The sequence below is a fragment of the Triturus cristatus genome, chromosome 3_1 (assembly GCF_964204655.1).
Source record: "Triturus cristatus chromosome 3_1, aTriCri1.1, whole genome shotgun sequence".
Lineage (NCBI taxonomy): Eukaryota > Metazoa > Chordata > Amphibia > Caudata > Salamandridae > Triturus > Triturus cristatus.
Window position 1 is genome coordinate 750,567,228 of NC_140583.1, and position 12,665 is coordinate 750,579,892.

The 12,665-nt window shown below is 40.0% G+C and overlaps 1 protein-coding gene across 1 annotated transcript in view; it reads right to left on the reverse strand.

Annotated features, from left to right (window-relative positions):
* Positions 1-12,665, reverse strand: part of LOC146860915 (mucin-5B-like) — a 189,786-nt gene that overhangs the window by 129,794 nt on the left and 47,327 nt on the right. The window contains 2 exon segments of the mRNA XM_085646182.1: positions 6,875-7,039; positions 7,122-7,288. Of these exon segments, the coding sequence (XP_085502308.1) occupies positions 6,875-7,039; positions 7,122-7,288 (332 nt within the window).

Genomic DNA, 12,665 nt, shown 5'->3' on the forward strand with positions numbered 1-12,665 from the left:
CTGGCCATAGCAATTTATCAACTGCAACATGATATTGACAGTCCTGTAAGCATTTTAAATGTGATGCTTTATGCAGATGACATCCTGTTGACACTCTCCTCCCCACAAATGTGAATTGAGGTGACATCTTGTTACATCGTAACTGGAGCACAGGAAGAATCGACGCACCACCTTCTCTGCGACCCTTTTATTTTGTTCTGCGTTACGCTTCCAAGGTACTTTGAAAGTAAAGTGTCACATTTCCCATCTACAAGCTTATTTTTGAAACAACCTTTTTAAAGACATTCTACTGAGTATCTGTATGTTGGATTTTTGTTGATTTGGTTTAGATAAAGATATTTTTTTTTCTAAACTGGTGTGGTGTCCATTAGTGGTGTTTTCACTGTATTACTGTGAGTGTTGGTACAAATACTTTGCACATTGCCTTTGGGATAAGCCTGTCTGCCTGTGCCAAGCTACCAAGGGAGTGAGCAGGGGTTATCTAAAGTGTGTATCCCCCTTACCCTGACTAGAAGCAAGGGTACCTATTTGGTCAAAGGTACCTACCTCTGCCAACCAGAGACCCCATTTCTAACAGTATACCTTTACATTTAAATCTGATGTGGATCGCAAAATGTTAAATCTGATGAAGAAATTTAAACAGAAACATTGGGACTTCCAACCTTCTTCTGAAATTGTGGGCATAAATTACAAAGAAATCACACAATGCAGTGCCAGCAATTAAAGTTGGTTTGCGGCATTGTGTGAATGGAGCATCGCAGAGCAGCACCACATCTACTATGATGTGGCACTGTTTAACTCTTTCCTTGCACTAGAGAACTTTTGGCTGCCATGTTCAAACACAAGCACTCTTATGCCATTGTGCAAGGGTGTTTGTTTTGTGATAAGGCTAGCCTTTGTACAGAAAAATCCCTTCCTCTGCAAAAACTATAGTTTGAGGCATTTCATTCTTTGTATGTATGCTTCAGAATGCAGCACGCAAGAAAAGAAAGAAAAGTAGCCAGAAATGAAAATATTTTTCCTCATTGACTACAATGCCCTGTAGTTTTCTTTTTTGATGGTCACATCCCACATCAGTAATCTTTAAGGCAGCTCCAAGACGCCTCTGTGTATTTGAGGCTATAGAAACTATGGGGCAGATTTACAATAACTGGCGCATCCCTGCATATCAGCAGGGGGAACAACCTTTACAACGCAACTGTTACAACGCACTACACTTACAACGCATTTTTTACAACGCATAATCCATTACAACGCACTACACTTACAATGCATGACACTACAACGCATTTTTAAAAACTACCTTTACAACACATACCATTACAACGCCTACCATTACAACGCATAATATTACACTACACTATCCAACACTTACCCTACTGTTGCACCCCCTGGAGTTAGAATAGTAATTTTTACCCCTATACTATCCAACACTTACCCTACTGTTGCACCCCCTGGAGTTAGAATAGTAATTTTTACCCCTATACTATCCAACACTTACCCTACTGTTGCACCCCCTGGAGTTAGAATAGTAATTTTTACCCCTATACTATCCAACACTTACCCTACTGTTGCACCCCCTGGAGTTAGAATAGTAATTTTTACCCCTATACTATCCAACACTTACCCTACTGTTGCACCCCCTGGAGTTAGAATAGCAATTTTTACCCCTATACTATCCAACACTTACCCTACTGTTGCACCCCCTGGAGTTAGAATAGTAATTTTTACCCCTATACTATCCAACACTTACCCTACTGTTGCACCCCCTGGAGTTAGAATAGTAATTTTTACCCCTATACTATCCAACACTTACCCTACTGTTGCACCCCCTGGAGTTAGAATAGCAATTTTTACCCCTATACTATCCAACACTTACCCTACTGTTGCACCCCCTGGAGTTAGAATAGCAATTTTTACCCCTATACTATCCAACACTTACCCTACTGTTGCACCCCCTGGAGTTAGAATAGTAATTTTTACCCCTATACTATCCAACACTTACCCCACTGTTGCACCCCCTGGAGTTAGAATAGTAAGTTTTACCCCTATACTATCCAACACTTACCCTACTGTTGCACCCCCTGGAGTTAGAATAGCAATTTTTACCCCTATACTATCCAACACTTACCCTACTGTTGCACCCCCTGGAGTTAGAATAGCAATTTTTACCCCTATACTATCCAACACTTACCCTACTGTTGCACCCCCTGGAGTTAGAAAAGTAATTTTTACCCCTATACTATCTAATACTTACCTTAAATGCAATTAAATATTATGCGTTGTAATGGTATGCGTTGTAATGGTAGTTTTTAAAAATGCGTTGTAGTGTCATGCGTTGTAAGTGTAGTGCGTTGTAATGGATTATGCATTGTAAAAAATGCGTTGTAAGTGCATGCGTTGTAAAAGTGTGCGTTGTAACGTCATACATCCATCAGCAGGGATGCACCAGTTATTGTGCGTCACGGCTCCGCCACCATGGATGCGCCGCATTTACAATGCGGCGCACCATGGGGCAAAAACTAACAGATGCTTGACGCATCTGTGCCGTAAAGGCAACGCATTGCTGGAGTTGCGTCGCAAGCGCGTCACAGCTCCAGCAAGGCTCCGGGGTGCCCTATCTTTGAAATTCTGCGTCAATCCTTACGCTTGCTTCAAGCAGGCGCAGGGTTTTGACGCAGCATGGGCTCAAAAGTGACTGAGTGAAAGCTTGCAGATTTCACTCAGCCACTTTTAGGTGGCGTTCTTGTGATGGAACCCCCCCCCCTGCGCAGGAACGCTTACTTCTGGCGCAGGGCTTTACAACGTGAAGCATCTCACAGATGCATCACGTTGCACTGCCGCTGCATCACAAAAGTGATGCAACGGCGGCGTAAAAGAGGCGTAAGGGGCTTGTAACTCTGCCCCTATATATGTAACAGGATGCCTGCCTCAAGGAGGTACAAGATTTTGGGCCATTGCCTGTCTACAATTCTTTGTAGATAGGGATTTGCTTTAAAACAGAAGGGTAGTTGCATTGGAACACCCATGCACATCTCATTGAATGCCCCCCTGATGCAAAGTAATGCAAGGCAGCACATTGCACTGTGTTTGGTTACTTAGGGTTACATGCCAACACACATCTGGATTTGCGATAGATTGTGTAAATCTCAACAGTTGACTGAGTTTGTGTTGTAGACTTTGCATCGGATTTACATTACAAAAGTAGCTCAAACCCAATGCAATGTCTTTTTAAATTTGGAGCTTTATTTTTCTAATTTGAATAATGCTTGTGATGACCAGAAGAAGCCTTTAAAAGCTCCAGAGAGTGAAATTAAATGTTTTCTGTTTATTACTTTGACTCACCCTCCTGCGGTGTTTTCACAATGGTTACATCTACAACAAATGTATGGATTTTGGAGATTTCATACCATCTTGAGTCATATATTTGTTTACAAAGAACAAGGGGCCAAACGTACAAAAATCTAGAATTGCGATTTTCTAATTCCAATTCTTACAAAATCGCAATTAGGAAATCACAATTCCTGATGTAAAAAACCTACATCTTTTAAATAGCGATTGGTAGTGGGTTGCAAATCGATCTACCTCATGAATATTATTATGGTAGGTCACAATTTGCAGCCTATTAGGAATCACAGCCATCTCGGGGATGATGGTCTGCTGAGGTATGTGTTTTTTAAAACATGCAAGCCGTTTTCCCTCAAAAACCACCTTGAGGTGTCAGTAAAAAAATGGATGTTTTGTAACCAGAATTCATTTGCAAAACATTCATACATACCACTGTGATTCAGAGTTTGGAAGGGATGCTGCAAATGGGCCCCTTTCAAATAACGAATCTCTAAACCAAATTGTGATTCGTTAACAAGTTACTGAATTGTAATTTGGTATATGTGCACTTAGTTATGTCTTTATTTCAAGTCACAAACAGGCCGATTCTGTGAATCGACCCGTTTCTGACCTCAAAAATGTTCTGTAAATATGCTCATTAGGCTTCTTTTGTTTCTTACTATCGAATCCTCACTGAGAAGAAAACACACAGACTTTGTCATCAGGGACTATGTCAAAAGAGGGGTTCCAAAATACATGACTGAACCATTGTAATTCCATTCCAAAGCCACGTTTTGCCTCCTTCGAATGGGCTGCTTCTCTTTATTACACTTCCTTCCCTCATGGGCGTGCCGCACTATCAACAACTTGTGTCGTTTTTGTAGCTTTTTTTGGGAGTAACTACCCTACTTGCTCTGGTATATGTATATGTCCTGTGTTAACTCATCAACACAGAAGTTTTCTCCATCATTGCTTGATCAAAGAAGGGACGAGGCCGGGTGCTGTTGAGCGATGCTCTCCCACAAGCAATAGCCAACTTCACTAAAATTGGATAGAGTGGACAAAACATGAAGGAATTTAGCCACACAACTGACCCCTCTAGAGTTTTAGGGACACAAACCTGGCATGTGCCCAAAGCCATTTTTATAGCACAGCTCACAGCACTTTATTACTCAGTACTTTAGAATACTTTTGTGGGTCATGACCACATTCTTAATCTTAGAATGTATTAAAAGCAATGACATGTTACTATGTTTAGCAGCAGAAGCCTTAAATGAATTCCTGCATTTTAACCACTGGTGGTAACCTGTCTCTCTCTCATCAACTTTTGTTCACTCTCTGTTGAATATCGTCTATTTTGCCTTTCAAGAATTTTACTGTCCAGTTTTTGATGTCAGAAACATCATTTTAGTACAGCTGCTGGAGAATTTCTGCATTTTTACAAATACATATAGAAATAGTGTAAGGCACTTTATGACTTTGCACTATAGTATAATTTTTGGTCCTTCATCAATTTCTCATTTTTATAATGTCTTTGCTCTGGTCCAGACGCTTTAAACTAATAACAGTTGCCCCATAACCACCGTTGGTAGAACAGTCTACCACAAGACCTTTTATATCCTATTGTTAGTGCTACTGAAATTTGCTACGTGCTTATTCAGTGGGACTCAGTCTGATCTTAGCATTTGATGTAAATTCACTGTAAAACATCTTGACACTCAACAGATGTTTTAGGTCGAGTGGCATGCTATGTATCACAGTTTTCCTATCTTTTTAAAGAGCTGGCCATGATGTACATGGCAAGATTGCTTTTTATGCATTGACCTTTTTTTTATATTATCATTTTATGTTGCTGCCACTAACAGACTTGATACACCAAATAAAGTATTATTCTATCCATGCCACTTTGTCTCGTAATACAGAAGAACAGCATGAAACATAAAGTACAACATTACCAAAAAAAAGGCAGCTTGGGATTCAGAAAACAATAGAGTAGGTATAGAAAGGGAGGCAATAAGGCTGTCAGACTAATACCACTAATCTGTTTCTTTTAGAATGGATGTCAAATTTGGTTGGACATTTCCCACAGAATTGTCAACAAGGTTTTTTTGGGGTGAATAGAATATATTTGGTTTCGCCCGTGGAATTGGTGGAATTTTGTCGACTTCATGTTATTCTTGTAATGCCGAGTTCCAGACAAATGACAATCTCAGCATGGTGGAATTTTTGATGGTGCGCAGCTATAGTGTGGTAAATTGGTGAGCGAGATTTGGGGTCCACTAACCCAATTTTCAGTCAGTAGGAGGCTCTTCGGTGAGATTTGTCTAACAGCACTACCATTTGTGTTAAGAAGGCTGCCGCTCGAGTAGAAAATCTACTGATGCCGCAGCAAAATCAACATGAAGAGCTGCACCCTCTGGCACACCGCTTGGTGCAATTTGTGCTGATTTTTCAGCTCCGAACTCGCTACCGGGGCTAAATCACAGCTCAATGTGTCTATTTCTGCCTGTTGGCGGAACTCCGCAGAATCTCAAGTTTTTATGTAACTGCAGAATACTGTGGAGTCAAATTCCATGAGCTAAACCCACCCCTAATTCATTTTCAGATACGCTGCAGCTTGTCTGACAGAAGCCAGTGTGAACACCGTATTTTTGGTGATAATGATCCTTTCACATAATTTAAGTCAAGTGTAATGGTCTCCTTTTGAATGACCTATTATTATATGTGTTCTACAGAAGGTCGTTGTACAATGCTGTGCAGGCGAACGTGATGGAAAACGTGCCTATTGCGCTCTCTGAGCTTTGTAACACTCAAGGATTCAAAGATACCCAGATGGATGAATGTCTAAAAAGTGTTCCTAAGTTGTACTTATCTTTCAAATGCTAACTCCTATCTTCTCTTTCTTTACATCCTAGTTTATCTTTTATTCTTTCAAGTCTCCCATTAGTATCCTCAACTCATTGTGACATAAATGAAGCCTAATTGCCATTATGCAGATAGTCCATATCTGAAACGACAAGCTGTTGCGTACACCATAATACAAATAAAATTAAATTTTAATCAGTATACAAATTAGGAGGAATGGCATTCTGCTTGATTTTGTCCACACAAAGACAAGATTTTTCAATGTATCTTTCCACAAACAAGGGCAGATATCAAAGAACTGTTAAGAAATTATCTGCGTTCAATACACTGCATCCATATAATTTGTCTTGGGTTGGGTCTTATACAATGAATGACATGCAAAGACTCTCATGTGAGATTAGCTTTTCCAGCTACCTTGACATTCAGACCAGTTAGCATCCTTGTTAGACGAGGCTTAGGCAATTAACACAAGGTAAAACCTTTGAAATCAAGTTTACAACAATTGCAAATATGTACTATCATGAACAACAATATGTTTCGGTTTGGGGCAGAGTTTTCCAGACCACAACAGAAAGGAACTAGAAAGGAACCAGACACTATCAGTTCAGCAAGGACATACTAACGCAACATTTGCTCTATATAAAAATGTGCAACATCGCATTACGTAACTTCCCATTCTTACCAACTCCTGTGTTCAAGGAACATGGATCCCTGAAGCTGATTTGAACATCTGGGCAGCTAGCGAGGATCTTCCATGTATTGGCAGCAGCAGCTGCAGTTGCTTCCGCTAAACCATTGTTGCATTTAAAGTCATCACTCTGGTAATCATTGTAGTTTCCACAAAGACCTGTGTGAAGAAACAAAGGAGGGTTACAAATCTTGTCACATCTTAAGAGAAGGGGCTGTTTATTCAGAAGTGTGGGTCTTACCACAAGTTGACCCCTTGTAGGATGGATCTAGAGTTATGTAGAGCATCATTAATGGTGTGAAGTCTATCTGCAGCCGGATACCACTTATTGTATACAAAACGATGGAGGAAGGTGAAGGTTTGAAGATGCTAATATTGCCTGTGAAGAAACACTGAGAATCAAGATTGCTGAAAGAACAAGAAATGATTTCAGCATCAGCATACAGTACCTAGCTGTTGGTTTAATTTTTTTAAAAATTCTTTTTATTGAACATAAAAACAAGTTTCAGATCATCATCAATTACGTGGTTTTAATTTTTAAGACAAGTAATTCCTGGCAAAATAGTAATCTACATGTACTGATATGCAAATCAGATTGAAAATGTGGATAGTAATGTTCAAGGTGCAAATGTAAATCATGCAGAACTACATAACCAAATTGTATCAATTGTACTCCAGTCGGTAATGTGAATGGATAGCTGATTGACATGTAACTGACTTCCTATTATCCTGGAATAAAACACATGGATAATTTAAGAAACTAGGGGGCATATCATCAAGGGCATTATCGCCACTTTAGCGGCACTTTTTACCGCTAAAGCGGCGATAATCTTAACGCCCTATCAGCATGGACACGTTAGTGCGTGTTTCCATGCATTTTCACTCTTTCCCTGAATGCCCAGCTGTGCATTTCTAATGAGATGCAAAGTGGGCGTTCCTCCCCCAAATAACGGGAGAAATGTCATTTCTCCTATTATCAAACCTCCCGCTAACTGGCATGGCGATCAGAAAAGTAGCGCTAACCGCGCTTAACGCTACTTTTCTTGTGCCTGCTTTTAATCTGACTTAGACATTATATCCAATGGAAGGTGGATATAATGGTTAAGTCTGCCCTCCCCTATCACCAACGTTTCGCCGATCGTTGTACAATTATCGCTGGGTTTCCAGCGATAATCGCACAATATGTACCTATCACTGGTATTTCTTTTGCTTTTGAGATAAGCGTCGCTGATAGCGTGTTATCTCAGCGATAGAAACCAGCGATAGCCGGCGATAATTATCCTAGTGCTAAGTTCGCTTAGCGATAATTATCGCCGGTTGTTGGTGATATGCCCCTAGGGTATTAGTTGTGAGGGGTGATAGTTCCACTCAAATAATAAACAATCCTTGCCAGTGTGAGCTACCTAAAGTCACTGAATTAACCTCTGCTTAACCCTCTGGTAGCTTGGCACAAAAGCAGTCAAGCGTAACTTGGAGGGAATTTGTAAAGTATTTATGCAACACGCAAACATTAATAAAGTAAAAACACAACACAAGAAAAATCCCACACCAATTTAGAAAAATATATTTTAAAATATAAACCTACCTATTCAAATCAATCAGAAGAAAATGAGTTTTTAAATTATTTTATTTCAGTGAAAAATAGCATCTAGAAGATAAAATGACCAACCATGGGTATCAGGTTGTGCAAGACCAGGTCAAAGTCGAAAGTTAAGGCTGACCGGGATGGAGCCTAGGGTCCAAAAAAATGGGTGGATTGAACCTGTTCTCAGATCCGACAATGCATCATCGACGATGGAGAGCCACTGGACTGAGCTTGTTAGAAATCTGTTGACAAAGGCGGGAAAAAGCTCAGGCCAAGGAGGTTGTCATCGTTCATGGGGGCTGGTCGTCGTCAAGCCCGATGAAGATTTCTACCTTTGGACTTAGAAGTTTTTCTGGAGCTCGAATTCGCCAAGTGGGGGGAGGCTGCAGACTTTAGCCGAAGTGGGTTTCACAAGGTTGAATACTGATGCTGGGAGGTTCAGCTGTAGAGCATTTGCTGCTGTGTAGAAGAATGTATTAACAGAAACCCTTGGTTCCTGTGGAAGGGTTAGGACGATATTCAAAGGAGAAAAACCATACACAACTCATTTTTTAGTACGAACATAGTTGTTTATGTAAATGTAAATGCAATTTTTAAAAAAAACTGTGCAATGTGTTCCCAGTGAACATGGAACCTAGGAAATAGTGACTTATTTGTGAAATATAAATTTGGTTTCCAACATTTATACAAGTCGACCATCACAGGTAATGCATAGTACAGACAGCGTCCTTAGATGATAATAGGCGCTGATGGATGGTTCGCTCAGCTTTTGTCGATAGTGTTTCAACCCCTATAAGAATGAGGGGTCTCTTCACGACCTATTGGTATAGGGACATCTGAAATGAAGGAGGACATGCCAGTGTGAATGAAGTGCACCACAGGAAATTGGAAGGTGAAAAAACAGTGCTCACATGGGTCCCAGACGGGCACCCATGGAGGGGAGGGGAAGCTGGCAAGGAATGTGGATGCGCCAGATGTAAGGGTTAATTTACACTAGTAAAGTGCAGCTATCATTGAAGATTCTCCTTAGTGGTATCTCAGAGCTGTTTTGAGCAATGTCTGCTCCTGTCCTTTGTCTGCATTTAGATTCTGCACAACACACAAAAAACAAGAGGGCAGGACTGCATTCCAGACAAGCTTCTCAAAGTGAGATCAATGTCCTCCCGAAAGATAGAAATGCACTATGTATTTTAATCTGTCTGGTAAAATGCCCTGCAGTATAACATAGTTAAAAAATACAAACATAGCAATTAGCGTATTCTCTATGGATGTCTTACAGATCATGAGTGCAACCTAACTTTGGGATGTATGGAGCAGCTCACCTGAAAGGCTTATCTGCTCTTTAGGTTTTTATGCAATAGGACAGGTACAGAATCTAAATATAAATAAAGGTTAAAGTTCAGACGTTGATCAAAAAGTCTCTCAAATAATTGTTTGTTTGACTATCAATAACAAAAGTATTGACCCAACAAAATATCTTGTCAAAAATCCTGAGTAACAGAGCATTGGGACAGTAAGTATATATAGGTGGTTGGAACAATGGAATGTTGACAGCTCCACTGAATACAATGGAGTAGAAGTTGACTAAAAACATTGGTATAGGCCATCAGCTGTCAATGCTGCAGTGCCATAATTGACAACCTCTGGCTATCCCCTGCTTCTCCTCAGCATATGTTGGTTGCACAGAGGAATCAGAGATGGATAAAGTATGTGGGTGAGTGCCTCAAGGGCTTAGGGCAAGTGCTTCAAAGTGTCACTGGTAGGTCCAGACAGACCTTTTATTCCACCTGGCATTTGTTCAGTGGCCTTGAGCCCTTGGATGCTGGTTTTAAATTCCCAAACTGTTAGTGCACGTCAGTCTTCCTAGTTCTCCAAGGTTAATTGCATCAGGCACAAGGAGGGATAAAGAGAGGGGTGAGGTGGTAGGCAGAGAGAAAGTGATCAGTGGGGAAGAAGAGAAAGAAGAGAGATGGGGAAAGGGAATGGATGGAAAGACGTGAGAGAGTGCGAGTTGACAAAGAGAGCTAGTCTGATTTGGGCATTTTTACCACGGCTGCTTTGGTTCCCCAGTCCAGTCATGGTCACCGGAGCTGTGGATGAGGAGAGGGGATACAGTCCTCAGCTCCTAAGTCTACCTTGGCTTTGCCATATGAAAAAAAGCATTTTGATAGAGGTGAAGGAGAATTAGACATGCTAGTGTCAAGTTTCACACTCCTATTGTTAGTATGACATGTTTGACGTTTAACTACTATGACAGTGCACAAAGCTGTGATAGGCCTAGACGTTTTGAAGCTATAGACATGAGGGTATTTAAAACCCCTTCATATTGAAGTGGAATTTATTTTTAATTAGATCATTCTGCTTTCATGATGCAGAGTGCTCTAAAAGCATGAACATTATTACTTCATATAATTCAGTACGACACCTTTTAATACCAGTGCTTCTTACTACTTGTCATTGATATTTCGGCATGATGTTTACCCATATTGTTTTTGGTTTTACCCCAAAGGCTTTTATTAATTCGAGGAACTTTAGAGAGACTTCATATTCATAATTTTAACTCTGCATTTCTTATAAAGCTTAAAAATGGCCATTGTTTATGGATGAATTGAAAAACCATAAAATATTTCTCGGGAGTTCCATTAGTGCTTCGCATAGACATTCTGCAACTTTTCTTTCGGGTTCTCACACATCAATAATTGATGAGGCAATCTTTCTATGCCTTCCACATGTCAAGGATCACCTTCTATCCCCTCTCTTCCTAACCATCCTACCGGTAAATCTACAACTAAAAGGCTCATAAAAGCCCACCCTCTCCCACGAAGACACTTCCACCAGTGTCAATGGAGCTTCTTTTGGAGTAGATTAAAACGTTTCACCCTTTTATGGAAGAGACAAATATAAAACTGCAAAATCCAAAAAACAAGTGGTCATGGATGGAAGAAAAAATACTGACAACTGAACATAAAATCTCTACTTTCAGTGATTCTAATCTTAATGTTAGTCACTTCCAATCACGAGTTTCTGTGCTCCAAAGACAGATTGAGGACTTAGAAAATAAGAACAGAAGCAATAATGTATGCAGTTATTGATTGCCTGAAGTCACAGAGGGTTTGGACCACATACCACTTTTTCAGACTTTTCTCCTTAAGTTGCTAAATGCCAGAGTTGCCCTTATTAAATATACAAGGGGCTCTTAGGGTGGGCTATTCTCCTCTCATGGGATCTTTCTCACAAATCCACAAAGGAGTTACTTTTTATTTCCTGCAATATGCAGATCTAGATCTAATTAAAATCCCCTCTGCAGCAAAAGCAGTGAAGAAAATCTCCTGGTCTGGAAAGATACTTTACTGTTCCAAAAGAATAAGTCAAGGCCACCGCTGACAGAGGCAAAGAGTTTCTCAATTTAAGACAAGCACTTCTTTCTATTGGTGATTGCTTTGGCCTCTTTCATCAAAGACTTTTCATGGTTACTCACAAAAATAAAACTATGACATACATAGATCCAGCATGTTTTTTGAATAATGTCTTCTTGAAACCATAGAAGTTTCAACATCTATCAAATGTTGATATTTGCTTGCTTCTCAATTTACTCAATTTACTTATTTAAATATATTTTACATATAATGTTAAAATGGTTACTTTGCTGATCTTTTTCTATTATAACTCTTTAATTCTTAAATGCCCGTGCTACTTCTTGTTTTCTCCAGTATATCACATTTTGGCTTTTTCATTTTTTTATTTGCAGGAGTTGTCTTCACATTTTGGGTTGAATGCTCCGCTCTCCCTCGGGAGCCCAGATGTGCAATGTGTTCAAAGTGGCCTCAACCCCGCCACATCCCCGACTTGAGATTCCTATAGGTATGCTTCCACTCCATATTTTGTTTTCCTCGTGGTTTTCCCTCCTATCTCTTCATTCTATTTTCTCAATTTTCCCTCCTTTCCTTTCTTCATTCTACCTCTCCTATTCCTATTTTTTAATGTGTTTTTTTCTACTCAATTCAAACCTTTTCATTCTCTCTCAGGTTATTACTCATGATCCTCTTTACCAAGCCTCATTTATTGTTCCTTACTCCCTCTTTATGTTACTGAATATTATATTGTGGAATGTCAAGGTATTACGTTCACTAATTAAGACACAAAGGGCCGGAATATGATATCGGGTGGTCACGACACCGCCATTACATTACATTTGCTCAC